General features: G+C 47.8%; 1 protein-coding gene across 2 annotated transcripts; it reads left to right on the forward strand.

Annotated features, from left to right (window-relative positions):
• The first annotated feature begins 3,477 nt into the window (after nt 1-3,477).
• Nucleotides 3,478-13,892, forward strand: MSANTD1 (Myb/SANT DNA binding domain containing 1). Of its 2 annotated transcripts, XM_083367578.1 has the most exons (4): nt 3,478-4,277; nt 9,234-9,518; nt 11,301-11,671; nt 13,236-13,892. In XM_083367578.1, exons 1-4 carry the CDS (start codon nt 4,021-4,023, stop codon nt 13,247-13,249), a joined length of 927 nt encoding a protein of 308 aa, XP_083223704.1. In that variant the 5' UTR covers nt 3,478-4,020; the 3' UTR covers nt 13,250-13,892. The 2 variants fall into 2 exon arrangements, with proteins under 2 accessions (XP_083223704.1, XP_083223705.1); XM_083367579.1 differs by lacking the exon at nt 13,236-13,892 and having other exon boundaries at nt 11,296-11,669.
• Nucleotides 13,893-14,696: the final 804 nt, after the last annotated feature.

Below are 14,696 nucleotides of genomic sequence, written 5' to 3' on the forward strand. Positions count from 1 at the left end.
GTGTATCTGCGTTATTTAACTAAAAAAACAGGGAACTGCTTTTCATTGGTCTAAAATCAAAGGGCAGCTGAAAAAAAGACCCACTACTTTTCAGCTAGGGACGTGGTGGCTCAGTGGGTTAGGACGCTGAGCTTGTCAATCAGAAGGTCGGCAGTTTGGCAGGTCGAATCCCAAGTGCCGCCTAGCAGAGTGAGCACCTGTTACGCGTCCCAGCTTCTGCCAACCTAGCAGTTCGAAAGCACGTAAAAATGGAAGTAGAAAAATAGGGACCACTCCGGTGGGAAGGTAACAGCGTTCCGTGCGCCTTTGGCGTCTAGTCATGTCGGCCACATGACCACGGAGACGTCTTCGGACAAGCGCTGGCTCTTCGGCTTTGAAACGGAGATGAGCACCGGCCCCTAGAGTCGGAAATGACTAGCACGCATGTGCGGGGGAACCTTGACCTTTACTTACTTTTCTCCCTTCGAGTTTCCAATGAGCCTGCTCTTGTAGATATCTGGATCTTGCTGCTTTGTTTCACGAAAACAAAATGCTATTTGCTTATCAGTAAAGGAGAATATTTGCAGCTCAGGGTTGAAATGAGGGCTCCTGGGTGCTGTCCGAGCTTGGTGGTTTTCTTGCAGACGTTTCATGACCCAAACTAGGTAACATCATCAGTGCTAGAAGGGAGTGGAATTTACAGAGAGGAGGAGGAAGAAGACTCTGGTCCTTAGTGATCTCTGAGCTTGCTTGTTTTCTTGCAGATGTTTCATGACGCAAACTAAGTAACATCATCAGTGCCAGAAGGGAGAAGAGTTTGCAGCGAGGAGGAGGAGGAGGAGGAAGAGGAGGAGGAGGAGGAGGAGGAAGAGGAGGAGGAGGAAAGGACTGTGGGGTCCTTGCTGCTCTCTGAGCTGGGTGGTTTTCTTGCAGACGTTTCATGACCCAAACTAGGTAACATCATCAGTGCTAGAAGGGAGTGGAATTTACAGAGAGGAGGAGGAGGAGGAAGAAGACTCTGGTCCTTAGTGATCTCTGAGCTTGCTTGTTTTCTTGCAGATGTTTCATGACGCAAACTAAGTAACATCATCAGTGCCAGAAGGGAGAAGAGTTTGCAGCGAGGAGGAGGAGGAGGAGGAAGAGGAGGAGGAGGAAGAGGAGGAGGAGGAGGAGGAGGAAGAGGAGGAGGAGGAAAGGACTGTGGGGTCCTTGCTGCTCTCTGAGCTGGGTGGTTTTCTTGCAGACGTTTCATGACCCAAACTAGGTAACATCATCAGTGCTAGAAGGGAGTGGAATTTACAGAGAGGAGGAGGAAGAAGACTCTGGTCCTTAGTGATCTCTGAGCTTGCTTGTTTTCTTGCAGATGTTTCATGACGCAAACTAAGTAACATCATCAGTGCTAGAAAGGAGGGGGGTTTATGGAATGGAGGAGGAAGAGGAAGACTGGGGGTCCTTGGTGCACTCTGAGCTTAGTTGTTTTCTTGCAGAGGTTTCATGACCCAACTAGTGTTAGAAGGGAGTAAGGTTTGTGAAGTGGAGGAGGAGGACTGTGGGGTCCTTGGTGCTCTCTGACCTTGCTTGCTTACTTGCAGATGTTTCATGACCCAACTAGGTAACATCATCCGTGCTGGCACCCCAGCAAGACTCCTTTCGATTTCAATTCCAGAATAGAACTGAAAGGGACCTTGGAGGTCTTCTAGTCCAACCCCCTGCTCAAGAGGAGACCCTATACCATTCCAGACAACTGACTGTCCAGTCTCTTCTTTAAAAAACCTTCAGCGATTGAAGCGCCCACAACATCTGAAGGCAAAGCTGTTCCACTGGTTAATTGTCCTCACTGTCAGGAAGTATCTCTTTAGTTCCAGGTTGCTTATCTCCTTGGTTAGTTTCCATCCGTTGCTTCTTCTCCTGCCTTCTGGTGCTTTGGAAAATAAGTTGGCACACACCCCCTCCTCTTTGGGGTGGCCCCTCAAATATTGCAATACTGCTGTCATGTGTCCCCCCCCCAGTCCTTGTTTCTCTCCTTGATGAATTTCCATCCGTTGCTTCTGGTCCTGCCTTCAGGTGCTTTGGAGAATAGGTTGACCCCCTCCTCTTTTTGTGGCAGCCCCTCAAATATCGGAATACTGCCACCATGTCCCCCCTAGTCCTTCTTTTGTCTGGACTGGCTATTCCCAAATCCTGCAACCGTTCCTCCTATGTTTTAGTCTCCAGGCCTTTCGTCACCTTAGTTGGTCTTCTCTGCACTTTTTTTTTCAGAGTCTCAGCATCTTTTTTTTCTAACGGGGTGAACAAAACTGAACGCAGCGCTCCAGGTGTGATCTTACTTAAGGTTTTACAAAGCGGTATTCATACTTCACGTGATCTTGATTCTACGCCTCTGCTTATAAAACCAAGGATTGTGTTAGCTCTTTTGGCTGCCGCCGCACACTGCCGGCTTATATTTAAGCGATCGTCCGCTGGGACTCTGCGATCCCTTTCACGGCTAGTATTTTTGAGCCAGGTTTCGCCTCAACCAACTGCTTGTCAGATGCTTTGCAGAATAGGTTGACCCCCGCTCAAATACTGGAATACTGCTATCACGTTACTCCAAGTCCTTCTTTTCTCTAAACTGGCCATACCCATTTCCTGGGTGGGATATTTTTGTTGTTGTTAGCTGGGAAGTCGTGTCTGACCCATCGCGACCCCATGGACAATGTTCCTCCAGCCTTCCTGTCCTCTACCATCTTCTGGAGTCCATTTAAACTCACGCCTCCTGCTTCAGTGACTCCATCCATCCACCTCATTCTCTGTCGTCCCTTTCTTCTCTTGCCCTCAATCTTTCCCAGCATGAGGCTCTTCTCCAGTGAGTCCTTCCTTCTCATTAGGTGGCCAATGAGATATAGATATAGATATAGACATAGATATAGATATATAGATATAGATATGTTGTTGTTAGTTGCGAAGTTGTGTCCGGCCCATCGCAACCCCATGGACAACGTTCCTCCAGGCCTTCCTGTCCTCTACCATCTTCTGGAGTCCCTTTAGGCTCACGCCTACTGCTTCAGTGACTCCATCCAGCCACCTCCTTCTCTGTCATCCCCTTCTTCTATTGCCCTCAATCTTTCCCAGCATGAGGCTCTTCTCCAGCGAGTCCTTCCTTCTCATTAGGTGGCCAAAGTATTTGAGTTTCCACTTCATGATCTGGCCTTCTAAAGAGCAGTCAGGATTGATCTCCTCTAGGACTGACCGGTTTGATCGCCTTGCAGTCCAAGGGACTCACAGGAGTCTTCTCCAGCACCACAGTTCAAAGGTCTTGATTCTTTGGCGCTCAGCCTTTCTTATGGTCCAACTTTCACTGCCATACATTGCAACTGGGAAGACCACAACCTCCAGGATATCCCACCCTCTCTGGCACTGTGGGCACTTGCCCTGCAGCAGCTGAGCCAGAGCCGAGGCTGCGTGGTGGTGGGGGGATTCCCCAGAGAGAGACCCCTGACCCACACAGGCAGATGCCGGCTCTGCCATAAAGGCTTGCGAGGCAGGGGATTTGCATCCCTTGCAGGCCGGCCTTTTCAGCTGCCTGGCGGCTGAGATGGAGGCTGCTCCGATGGGGAGGGATGCAGGGGGCCCGGCCTTGCCTTGCTTGCCTGCCTGCCTCTGTGTGTGTGTGTGTGTGTGTGTGTGTGTGTGTGTGTGTGTGTGTTTGTGTGCACGGGCGGGTGAGTGTGCAGCTTAGTTAAGCCTAATGTGGTTAAAAGCTTTAATATTGATGGCCTGTCAACTTTGTCCTGATTCTTTGCCTTTCAGTTAAAAGGTTTTTGTTGTTGGTAGCTTATGCAGTTGCTCGGTTGCTATGGAAACGTGACATCGAAATGACGTCCCTCTGTTTAAAAGCTTTTAGCTAAATTCCAGCCTGTCAGATGTAGGCCCCATCTTGCGCGCCCAACCGAGGGTTGCGCTTGCCCGGGCTGTCTGTCTGTGTGTGTGTGCGAGTGTGTGTGTGCTTGTGTGTGTGTGTGTGTGCGCGCGCGCGAAGAGCTTCCTCGGGCGGCAGCTGCTATGGCTGCAGCCTCGGCCCCGGCTGGATGCCTGCTGTCCACCCAGAGCGAGAAGCATCGCCGGGCACGCAACTGGACCGAAGCCGAGATGCGGGGTCTGATGCTGGTCTGGGAAGAATTCTTTGAGGAGCTCAAGCAGACCAAGAGGAACGCCAAAGTTTACGAGAAAATGGCCAACAAACTCTTCGAAATGACGGGCGAAATCCGGCACGGAGAAGAGATCAAGATCAAAATCACCAACATGACCTTCCAGTACAGGTAAGCGGCCGGAGGAACAGAAGATGCCGTTTTGGGCCTCTCTGGGGAATCGATCCCCTCTGCCCAGGAGTAGGATTTGGGGTTCACCCACAAAGGTGCCAGCAGCCTTGCTGGGGGAACAGGGCAGCCCGAAAGCCACCGGCCACCGACAGCCGCCAAGGATGCCAGGCAAGCAAGCTTGGTCCAGAGTGGCACCAAGTGCTTCTGCAGGGCATAAGAGCAGACCAGTCAAGCTTTCCCAGGGAAACTGTGCCAATCTTGGTGCCTTTTGCCCCTGAAACCACCCAGCCTGGCCTCTCCAGACAGGGGACCTTGAAAATGCCGTTCGTGCCCGCCGAAAGAGAGGAGGGCACGGTTCTTATTTGTCCAGATCTGTTCTTGGAGGACATTAAATGCACGCCGGGCGATCCGAGCGCCTTGGCTGTCTCCTTTTTCTCAATGCGCGATCCTGCCAGGCTAACAAAGTTATTCAGAAGTGCCTCCTGGCTTGAGTTAGGACAGGGGTGGGCAACCATGGCTCTTTTATGACTGGTGGACTTCAACTCCCAGAATTCCTGAGCCAGCCATGGCCCCTTCATGACTTGTGGACTTCAACTCCCAGAATTCCTCAGACAGCATGGCTCAGCTTGGAAACCTCCCCCTTTCACCTCAGCATGGCTGGCTCAGGAATTCTGGGAGTTGAAGTCCACCAGTCATAAAAGAGCCAAGGTTGCCTACCCCTGAGTTAGGAGGTCATCTAGTCCTCCCTCAGTCAACTGAGTGCAACTTCAAAATAGCCCTGAAAAACATTTTAAGATGTGAAGTATATTTTATTTGACTTTTCCTCGGGGTCTCCGCACCCAAAGCAGGGCAGGGCTCGCCCTGCACGGCATTAAAGGCTGCCATCTTGACTTTTTTGCCTCCTCCTCCTCCTCCTCCTCCTCAACGCGGTGTAATTTTCACCGGAGGGGAAACTTTCCCCAACAAGTTTCTGCTTAGGCAAAGAGTTTGAATTCTGATGGGCTTCAGGTCTGATGTTGTAGCCCTGGAGATATTGCAGGAACGGATCGGGAAAGTTTAAAAAAGGCAGAAAGCGTTCCGTAGGTTTGAATTTATCCCGGTCTTTGTGCTCCTCATTTTTTTTCCTTCTCTAAGAGCAAAAAAGAGGAGTGGGGGGGAGAGAGACAGATGGAAAGGAGGAAGAAATGCTTTTGGAGTTGTCAACTCTGCGGCCAGCTTGTAACTTTGAACGGTCACAAAATGAATTGTTCTAAGTAGCAATGGTTGAAATTCTAGTTAGGTTCAAATCTGCAAATGCACGTTTGTCATGGACTTTGGTACACCTCTCAGCTTGGTCTGTGAATTGGTGTTTAAATACAGTTAGCTTAAATACATTTATCACCTGTGTCTGTCTGTCTATATCATTTATCTATCTATCATCTATCTATCTATCTATCTATCTATCTATCTATCTATCTATCTATCTATCTATCTATCTATCTATCTATCCATCCATCCATCCATCCATCCATCCATCCACCAACCCAGTCACCTATCCATCTATCTATCTTTCTGTCTGTCTGTCTGTCTGTCTGTCTGTCTGTCTGTCTGTCTATCTATCTATCTATCTATCTATCTATCTATCTATCTATCTATCTATCTATCTATCTCTATCTATCTATCTATCTATCTATCTATCTATCTATCTATCTATATCTATCTATCTATCTATCTATCTATCTCTATCTCTATCTATCTATCTATCTATCTATCTATCTATCTATCTATCTATCTATCTATCTATCATCTATCTATCTCTATCTATATCTATCTATCTATCTATCTATCTATCTATCTATCTATCTATTTATCTATCTATCTATAATTGGGGCAAGAAAGAGATAAACATGTCAGGGGAAGCAACGCGTTGTCAATCTCCATTTGTGACCCAGTCCCTCAACTAGAGATCTAGATGGTCAGATCACCGAGATCTCCAGTTCCAAGGTGAACACCAGGTCAGTCTGAACTCAGAACTACATTTATCCCTGATTGAGTAATGAATTAACAGCAAATTTGGCACGTATTATAAAAACCTAGTCGACTGAAGATACGTCGTCTACCAAGGATCTTTTAATATTGCATCTGCTTAAGATTCGTCCACCTGAGTTTCAGGTCCGATTCCGAAGTGGGGGATGGGTGGCATTCTCATACGTGCCGTGTTTGGGACCGAAGAGCTGATCATTTCTAGGTGTGAATCCTTGCAATTGAAGACGGGAGGCAGAGACAACCTAGGGGTTCTTCTGATACTGACCAGCCTGCTGTCCAGTAGAATATGCCTTCCCAGGTCCTGGCATGTGGTCCCTGGTTTGTTGATAAAGTCCCCATTTTTTAATTGGGTGGGAGGGGAGTCTTCAACATCCACACTCGGGAGTTGGAAAGCCTCAGGAATTCACGTTGACATGGCTTGTCTCAAATAATTTAAGGCAGGACCAAAAGAGTAGACATGCTAAGCCTTGCGAGAAGAGGCATGGTGGGGGTGGCGCAGGGGTAAGAATGCAGCATTGCAGGTTGACTCTGCCGGCTGCCGGGAGTTCGATCCTAATGGGCTCAAGGTTGACTCCGCCTTCCGTCCTTCCGAGGTCGGTAAAATGAGGACCTGGATTGTTGGGGGCCATAAGCTGATTCTAAACCGCTTAGAGAGGGCTGTCAAGCAATGTGAAGCGGTATATAAGTCTTAAGGACTATTCCTTCCTTTCCTTCCTTCCTTCCTTCCTTCCTTCCCTCCTTCCTTCCTTCCTTCCTTCCTTCCTTCCTTCCTTCCTTCCTTCCTTCCTTCCCATGGTGGCGCAGTAGTTAGAAAGCAGCATTGCAGGCTGGCTCTGCCAACTGTCAGGAGTTTGATCCTGAACGGATCAAGGTTGACTTGACCTTCAATCCTTCCGAGGTCAGTAAAATGAGGACCCCGACTCTAAACCGCTTAGAGAGGGCTGTCAATCACTGTGAAGTGGTACATAAGTCTAAGGGCTCTTGCTACGCCCGATAATTTTCCTTTCAGAGCAGTTGAGGATGGATAAGGAGGAGATGGTCACCACCCCTTTGCTTTGGACAAAGATTGCTAATGACAGGGGCGACGACTCACTCCACACCACCCTGAATTTCTTCTAGCTTATGGACATTAAAAAAAAAGTCCCTAGGAATCCCCCTGTGACCTGGATCCATTCCTTTCTTAGCTCCTTTGCGGATGGGGCGGGGGGCTGAGTGCATCCAGGAGATTGTTAACATTTCCCCTCGGAGGGAGGTTACCGGGGGCTGAGCTTGTCGGATCAGAAGGTCGGCGGTTTGGCGGGTCGAATCCCGAGTGCCATGTTAACAGAGTGAGCGCCTGTTACACGTCCCAGCTTCTGCCAACCTAGCAGTTCGAAAGCACGTAAAAATGCAAGTAGGAAAACAGGGACCACTCCGGTGGGAAGGTAACAGCGTTCCGTGCGCCTTTGGCGTCTAGTCATGCCGGCCACATGACCACGGAGATGTCCTCGGACAAGCGCTGGCTCTTCGGCTTTGAAATGGAGATGAGCACCGGCCCCTAGAGTTGGAAACGACTAGCACGCATGTGCGGGGGAACCTTTACCTTTACCTTTACACACACACACCCCTTCTGAAGAAACTGATGCAGTCTGTTTTGACAAGTACAACCTTGTGTGTGTGTGTATGTGTATGGATGTAAGGACAGTTTTTTTCCCCCCATGCCATCGCTCTGCTGAACAACTAATTCCCAGTAATTCTTATGCCCTGGGATGTCAAACTATGTTAGTAGGGCTGTATTAATATTACCCTTCCCACCTTTCCTGTTTCTTGATTCCTTTTGCTTCTGATGATTATCACTTTGTTGTTTGTATCTTAGGATTTGTGTTGACTGCTTTTATTTAGTACCCTAGGACAATCACCGAGTGCTGTATCTTATGATTTACGATGACTGTATTTTACGACTATGATCATGATTTATCCCTTGTTGCTTGCACGTACACTGAGAGCTTCTGTCCCCCGGGAGGCAAATTCCTTGTGTGTGTGTCCAATCACACTTGGTAAATAAACAATTCTAAAGCTAGGTAGCTGCAGCTGTGATTCTTCGGAACATTCCCGAAATACCGAAACAATTTTTTTAAAAAAAAAATCATTATAATAAGTTCCAACGGATAGCTTGGCGGTGCCACCGAAATGTTACAGGCAGTCCTCAACTTACGATGACAAAAATGGAGCCCAAAATTTCTGTTGCTGACGGAGGCAGTTGTTAAGTGAATTTTGTCCCAGTTTACGACCTTTGTTGGCACAGCTGCTAAGCTAAGCAAATCACTGCAGGTCTTAAATTAGTCTGAATTTTGGTCACGTAACCAAGCGGATGCCACCACGGTCATGTGGAAAAACGGTCGCTTTATTTCACTGCTGCTGTAACGTGGAACCATCACTAAGTGAGACGTTACAAGGTGAGGACTATCTGTATTACGTCTTTTAGCTGTCGCCAGAGTCAGATCTGAAGAGAAGGTATCTACGGATTAAATTTTTGATTTTTAGACAGAAGCCTTCCTAACAGAGTCAGTCGAAGTAGACAGAAGTTTTTTGGGGGTGCTAAAATTCCTTTAGCTATTAGACGCTATGCTTTATGGCAGGGGTCTTCAAACTTGGCCCGTTCATGATTTGTGGACTTCAAATCCCAGAATTCCTCAGCCAGCATGCCTGGCTGAGGAATTCTGGGAGTAGAAGTCCACAAGCAGGGGTCTTCAAACGTGGCCCGTTCATGACTGGTGGACTTCAACTCGCAGAATTCCTCAGCCAGGCACGCCTGGCTGAGGAATTCTGGGAGTTGAAGTCCACCAGTCATCAAAGGGCCATGTTTGAAGACCCCCCCTGGTTTAGGTCGATCTCTTTTATTCCCGTGTGTGATGCATGTCGGCGTACATGATTGTGCTTTTATCGTCGCAGGAAATTAAAATGCATGACAGATAGCGAAACCTTGGCTCCTGATTGGCCTTATTTCAAAACCATTGATAGAATTTTATCCAAAGTCTCGGAGCACAATGACGTGAAAGTTCACGATGGCCAGCAACCAGGTCCTTCCACCTCCCAAACGGAGGCGTCGCAGTCACCCTCTACCAAATCAGCTCCTCTCTATTTGCCGTATAATCAGTTCACCTACGAAGGACGGGAGGAATTCTTCGAAGACGCCCATTCAGACAGCTCCTCCAGCCTCATTTCGTATAAATTAAGGTAAAGCACCCACATTATTATTATTTTTTTACTTTCGAACCTTATGCGTTTGGCACTGGCGTGGTTGGGAGGTCACAAGGAAAAGTGCCGAGGTGGGTGGAGTGTTGTAAAGCAGGAAGAGACGCCTACGGCAAATTTGTACCAGCGAACCATTCAGATCAAACTTTGAATTAAGGTGGGGTGTTGTTGCTTTTTTCAACAAAGAAACGAGGAAGGAACATTTCAATCAATCAATCAATCAATCAGAATGGAGCTGGAAGGGACCTTGGAGGTCTTCTAGTCCAGCCCCCTGCTCAAGCAGGAGATCCTATACCATTTCAATCAATCAGAATAGACCTGGAAGGGACCTTGGAGGTCTTCTAGTCCAGCCCCCTGCTCAAGCAGGAGATCCTATACCATTTCAATCAATCAATCAATCAATCAGAATAGAGCTGGAAGGGACCTTTAGAGGTCTTCTAGTCCAGCCCCCTGCTCAAGCAGGAGACCTTACACCACTTCACACAGAGGGGGCTGTCCTGTCTTTTCTTAAAAACCTCCAGTGATGGAGCGCCCGTAACTTCTGTCCCACTGGTTAATTGTTCTCACAGTCAGAAAGTTTCTCCTTAATTCCAGGTTGCTTCTCTCCTTGATCAGTTTCCATCCGTTTGCTTCTTGTCCTGCCTTCAGGTGCTTTGGAAAATAAGTGGACCCCCTCCTCCTCTTTGGGGCAGCCCCTCAAATACTGGAATACTGCTATCATGTCCCCCCTAGTCCTTCCTCTCTTTAGACTGGCCAACCCCAAATCCTGCGACCGTTCTTCACGTGTTTTAGTCTCCAGGCCTTTCATCAGCCTAGTTGCTCTTCTCTGCACTTTTCCCCCAAAGTCCCAACTTTTTTTTTTTTTGTAATGTGGTGACCAGAACTGGACGGCGTATTCCAGGGGCGGCCTTATAACTAAGGCTTTATAAAGCGGTACTAATACTTCACGTGCTTTCGATTCTACACCTCTGTTTATATAAGGATTGCATTCGCTTTTTTGGCTGCCGCCGCACACAACTGGCCCGTATTTAAGCGATGCTCCACCGGGACCCCCCAAGGTCCATCAAATCTCCTGCTTTTTCTGCCAGTAGCTTTTCGAGCTTTTTGTTGTGATACAGGGCCAGCTGTGGGTTCGGCAGTTGGGTCGGACGACTCAGAGGAGGAGAAGGAGGGGGGTGTTGAAGAGCTTGCTGAGGGGGTTGGAGAGCTTGCTGATGAGAGCCCTCAGCCAGGCCCCTCCCACCTGGTCACGACGCAGACCCAGCTGTGTGAGCCTGACAGCGTGGATGAAGATGACCCACAGCTGGCCCTGTTCAAGGACGCCCGATGCAGGAGGCAGTCAATCAGGAGTAAACAGAGGAAGGCAATGGGGCACCTCGGAAGGAGGCAGAGAGAAGCCACGCCCTGAACTGTATAAAAGGGGAATGCGTGGGAGGGCTGGTTTGCTGAAGGCAACCGCTTGAATAGTTCCTGTTTCATGGTTCGTGTCTTGTTTGCTTTTGTATCCATAAATTTGGCAGGCTTAGTTCCAGCCTCTTGCCTTCTTGTAAAAGGGGTTGTCCCTGCCTTTTCTGCAGGGCCGGTAGAAGGCTGGTACAGAACACTTTTCTCTTTATTTTTAACCATTCTGCGTTACCCCGTCTTGGTTATTATGCGGGTTGGGTGGGAGGTGCCCTTTCCCGTTTTTGATCTCGCCCCGTTGGGAAGAGGATCGCGTTGCCCAAAGGCGGGTTCTAACGCCAAGTCCTTTCCGTTTCAGAGCAGAAGAGCGGCCGGTGAAGAAAAGGAAAGTGCAAAGCTGCAGTTTCCAAAAGAAGAAGCTGAAGTTGATGGAAGCCATGTTGGAAGAGCAGAAGAAGCTGAGCAGAGCCATGGAGGAAACGTGCCGGGAGGTTCGACGGACATTGGACCAGCAGAACATTATCCAAGTCCAGACTCTGCAACTGCAGGAGAGAATGATGAATCTATTGGAGAAAATGATCACCAAAGCCAACGTTTAATTTTGCCTGGGGAGGAGGAGGAGGAGGAGGAGAAAGAGAGAGAGAAAAAAGAAAAAGAAAAAAAGGAAGCAACATTAAACCTGTTTGATAGAAAATGGCTTATTTCGTGTCCCTCGGATAGCTCCTTCCTTCCAGGTAAATTGAAACTGCAAAGAAACAGCCTTACCTCCTTGCGGGAATCATTCTTACACAAATAAGAGTTTCTTTTGGGGTAACGGGGTGCCACATTGGTGAATCCGATCCCAGCTTTTTGATTTGCTTACAGAGGGAGGGCGAAGTGGACCCGGATTTACGGATGTCACAAAGGATGGAGGTTTTTCGTTATCGCTTGCTTCTCTCTCCTGAGTTAGTCGTGATGCAGGCGGCGTTCGATTTAACCCCCAAAATTGAGGCCCCCCAAATTGAACGTTGCTAAAGTGAGACATTTGTCAAGGGAGCTTTGCCCCATTTTATGACCTCTCCTTGCCGCATTTGTCAAGAGAATCGCTGCAGTTGTTAAATTAGTTCCACGGTTGTTAAGTGAATCATTGCTTGTCTGGAGGTCACAAAAAGGGGATCGCGTGACACACACACACACACACGGGGGGGGGACACGGCGACCGTCATAAATATGAACCAGCTGCCGAGCTTCTGAATTTTGATCAGCACGACGTGATCAGGTCGCCACGATTGTTAAGGGTGAAAAACCATCCTAGGTCACCTTTTTTTAAAGGGCCGTTGTAACTTTGAATGGTTGCTAAATGAGCTGTTGTAAGTTGAGGACTGCCTGTATTTGAGTTTGGGAGCCCAGTGTCAACAGCAGCAAAGTTTTGTCTTTTGTTGGAGCTTTAATGAAGTGAAGAGAGACTGAAGGCAGAGCAAATGCTTTTCCTTCCGAGGTCCATGAAATGAGGACCCAGATTGTTGGGGGGCAAAATGCTGACTCTGTAAACTGCTTAGAGGGCTATAAAGCACTGTGAAGCGTTATATGCTATTGCTATTGCTCTACCCCTGCTTTCTATTATCTATCATCTATCTATCTATATCTATCTATCTATCTATCTATCTATCTATCTATCTATCTATCATCTATCTATCTATCATTATCAACTATCTTCTATTATCTATCTGTCTGTCTGTCTATCTATCTATCTATCTATCTATCTATCTATCTATCTATCATCTATCTATCTATCTATCATCACCTATTCTATATCTGGTGGTCCAGTCATTAGAATGCAATATTGCAGGCTAACTCTGCCCACTGCCAGGAGTTCGATCCTGACCGGTTCAAGGTTGGCTCAGCTTTCTGTCCTTCCGAGGTCCGTGAAATGAGGACCCAGATTGTTGGGGGACAAAATGCTGAGTCTGTAAACTGGCTATAAAGCAATGTGAAGCATTATATGCTATTGCTATTGCTATTGCTCTACCCCTGCTCTCTATTATCTATCATCTATCTATCTATCTATCTATCTATCTATCTATCTATCTATCTATCTATCTATCTATCATCACCTATTCTATATCTGGTGGCGCAGTCATTAGAATGCAGTATTGTGGGCAAACTCTGCTCACTGCCAGGAGTTCGATCCTGACCAGCTCAGGGTTGCCTCAGCCTTCCATCCTTCTGAAGTCGGTAAAATGAGGACCCGGATTGTTGAGCAGTTGCTGAGCATCTACGTAATCCATTCAGCTTTCTCTTTCTCTTTCTGATTGACAGTTAATGAAATTTAAATTCGACCCTGGTCTCCACCAATCTCCTTTCATGAAAGAAAAAGAAAAAGATCCACGCTTTGACACGTTTGGCTTCCCGCTGGAGAAAAACCGCCGGCCTTAGCAGTGCCGAAGGAAAACTAAGGCGGACGGATTTAAAAGCGATTCCCCAGAAGCTGGAGGGCCAAAACGACGGACTCCATGGCTGGATCTTGGGCCTTATGATCCGAGACCACGTAGAAGAAAGAGGGCCGAGGCAACATCGGGACGGGGGTCTCGGGCGTGGCTCAGGAAAACAGGCAGTGGGATGACGGAGGTGGGGATGGTCCCTGCAGGAGAAGCAAGAAGTCTCCGGAAATTTCCCCCACCCCACCTTAAGGAGACCAGGGAAGCCATGGCTGGCCAAGCTGGCTGCATTCCTCTCTGCCCTTAAGCCAGATGTTCCTCCTCATCCCTTCGTTCTTACCTGAGATCTCTCCATACATTGTTGGGAGGGGGGAAAAAATAAGAACATTCTAAAAGAACTTGCAAATACTGTCTCCGGGGGGGTGGGGAAAAAAATACACAAGGACGATTGTATGCAACCGATTTATTTATTACCGTCTGCTCTACCAGGCGTTCTTTCCCAAAGCGTACGTGCTAAAAAAAAAAAAGGCATTCCTGAGAGACGGACATTTTATTTACATTTTAAATCTGACGCGAAGGCCTAACGATCCCATGCCAAAATTATACATTTTCTTTAGGCTTCCTTATTCCAATTTCAGAAAAGAAAAAAGAAAAAAAAAACCATTCTAGATCATGTCGGCACCGGGGACAGCCGTGAGTAGAATGGATATTAAATCTTTCAGCTGAGGCTGACTAAAAATCCCATAATGGATTTGTGCGAAGGGAAGGGTTGGACCGAATTTGGAAGGATGGCACCAAATTGGTGATAGTGCAGAAATATCAAAAGAAACTCAATGGTTGAGGCTGGGATAGGGTGGCCTCCATTACGGTGTCTGCTCAGAGCCGAGAGAAGTGGAGTTGGAAGCCAAGCTCACGATGGGAGAAAAAGAAGAAAAGATGCTTTCTATAGACAGGGCATAGTTATGTAAAGGGTTAACTCCTGAAAAGAGAGGCTAAGTAGAAACCCGTCCAGTAAGAGGATGGAGGTCATGGGGAGCCCCCCCAAAAAAGAGAAGACGAGGAGGGAGGAATAGGACTTTGCAACAGCTCATGGGGCATTCTTCTCAGAACATTCAGGAAAGGAAGATGTCTATGGAGATTCTCCGTCATCCAGGACATGGTTGTCCCAAGGGTGCTTTTTCCGTGACGCAAGTCATTTTTTTTCTTTGAAGAGGTTTCGCTTCTCATCTCAGAAGCTTCTTCAGGTTCTGGTTGAATGGTGGGGAATGGAAGGATTTATACTCCTTGCAGACGGCTGGTCCTTTGCCTTCTTTTAGGGAGTTGTTAAGGCCCCTTGGACCCT

The sequence above is a fragment of the Vipera ursinii genome (genome assembly GCF_947247035.1).
Source record: "Vipera ursinii genome assembly, chromosome: 7".
Lineage (NCBI taxonomy): Eukaryota > Metazoa > Chordata > Lepidosauria > Squamata > Viperidae > Vipera > Vipera ursinii.

What these genes read in the sequence shown, in the direction of transcription:
- MSANTD1 (XM_083367578.1), top strand. Translation starts at nt 4,021, where the DNA reads ATGGCTGCAGCCTCGGCCCCGGCTGGATGCCTGCTGTCCACCCAGAGC. An exon ending in AACATGACCTTCCAGTACAG is followed by an intron (nt 4,278 to 9,233) that starts GTAAGCGGCCGG and finishes TTATCGTCGCAG; the next exon opens with GAAATTAAAATGCATGACAG. An exon ending in CTCATTTCGTATAAATTAAG is followed by an intron (nt 9,519 to 11,300) that starts GTAAAGCACCCA and finishes GTTTCAGAGCAG; the next exon opens with AAGAGCGGCCGGTGAAGAAA.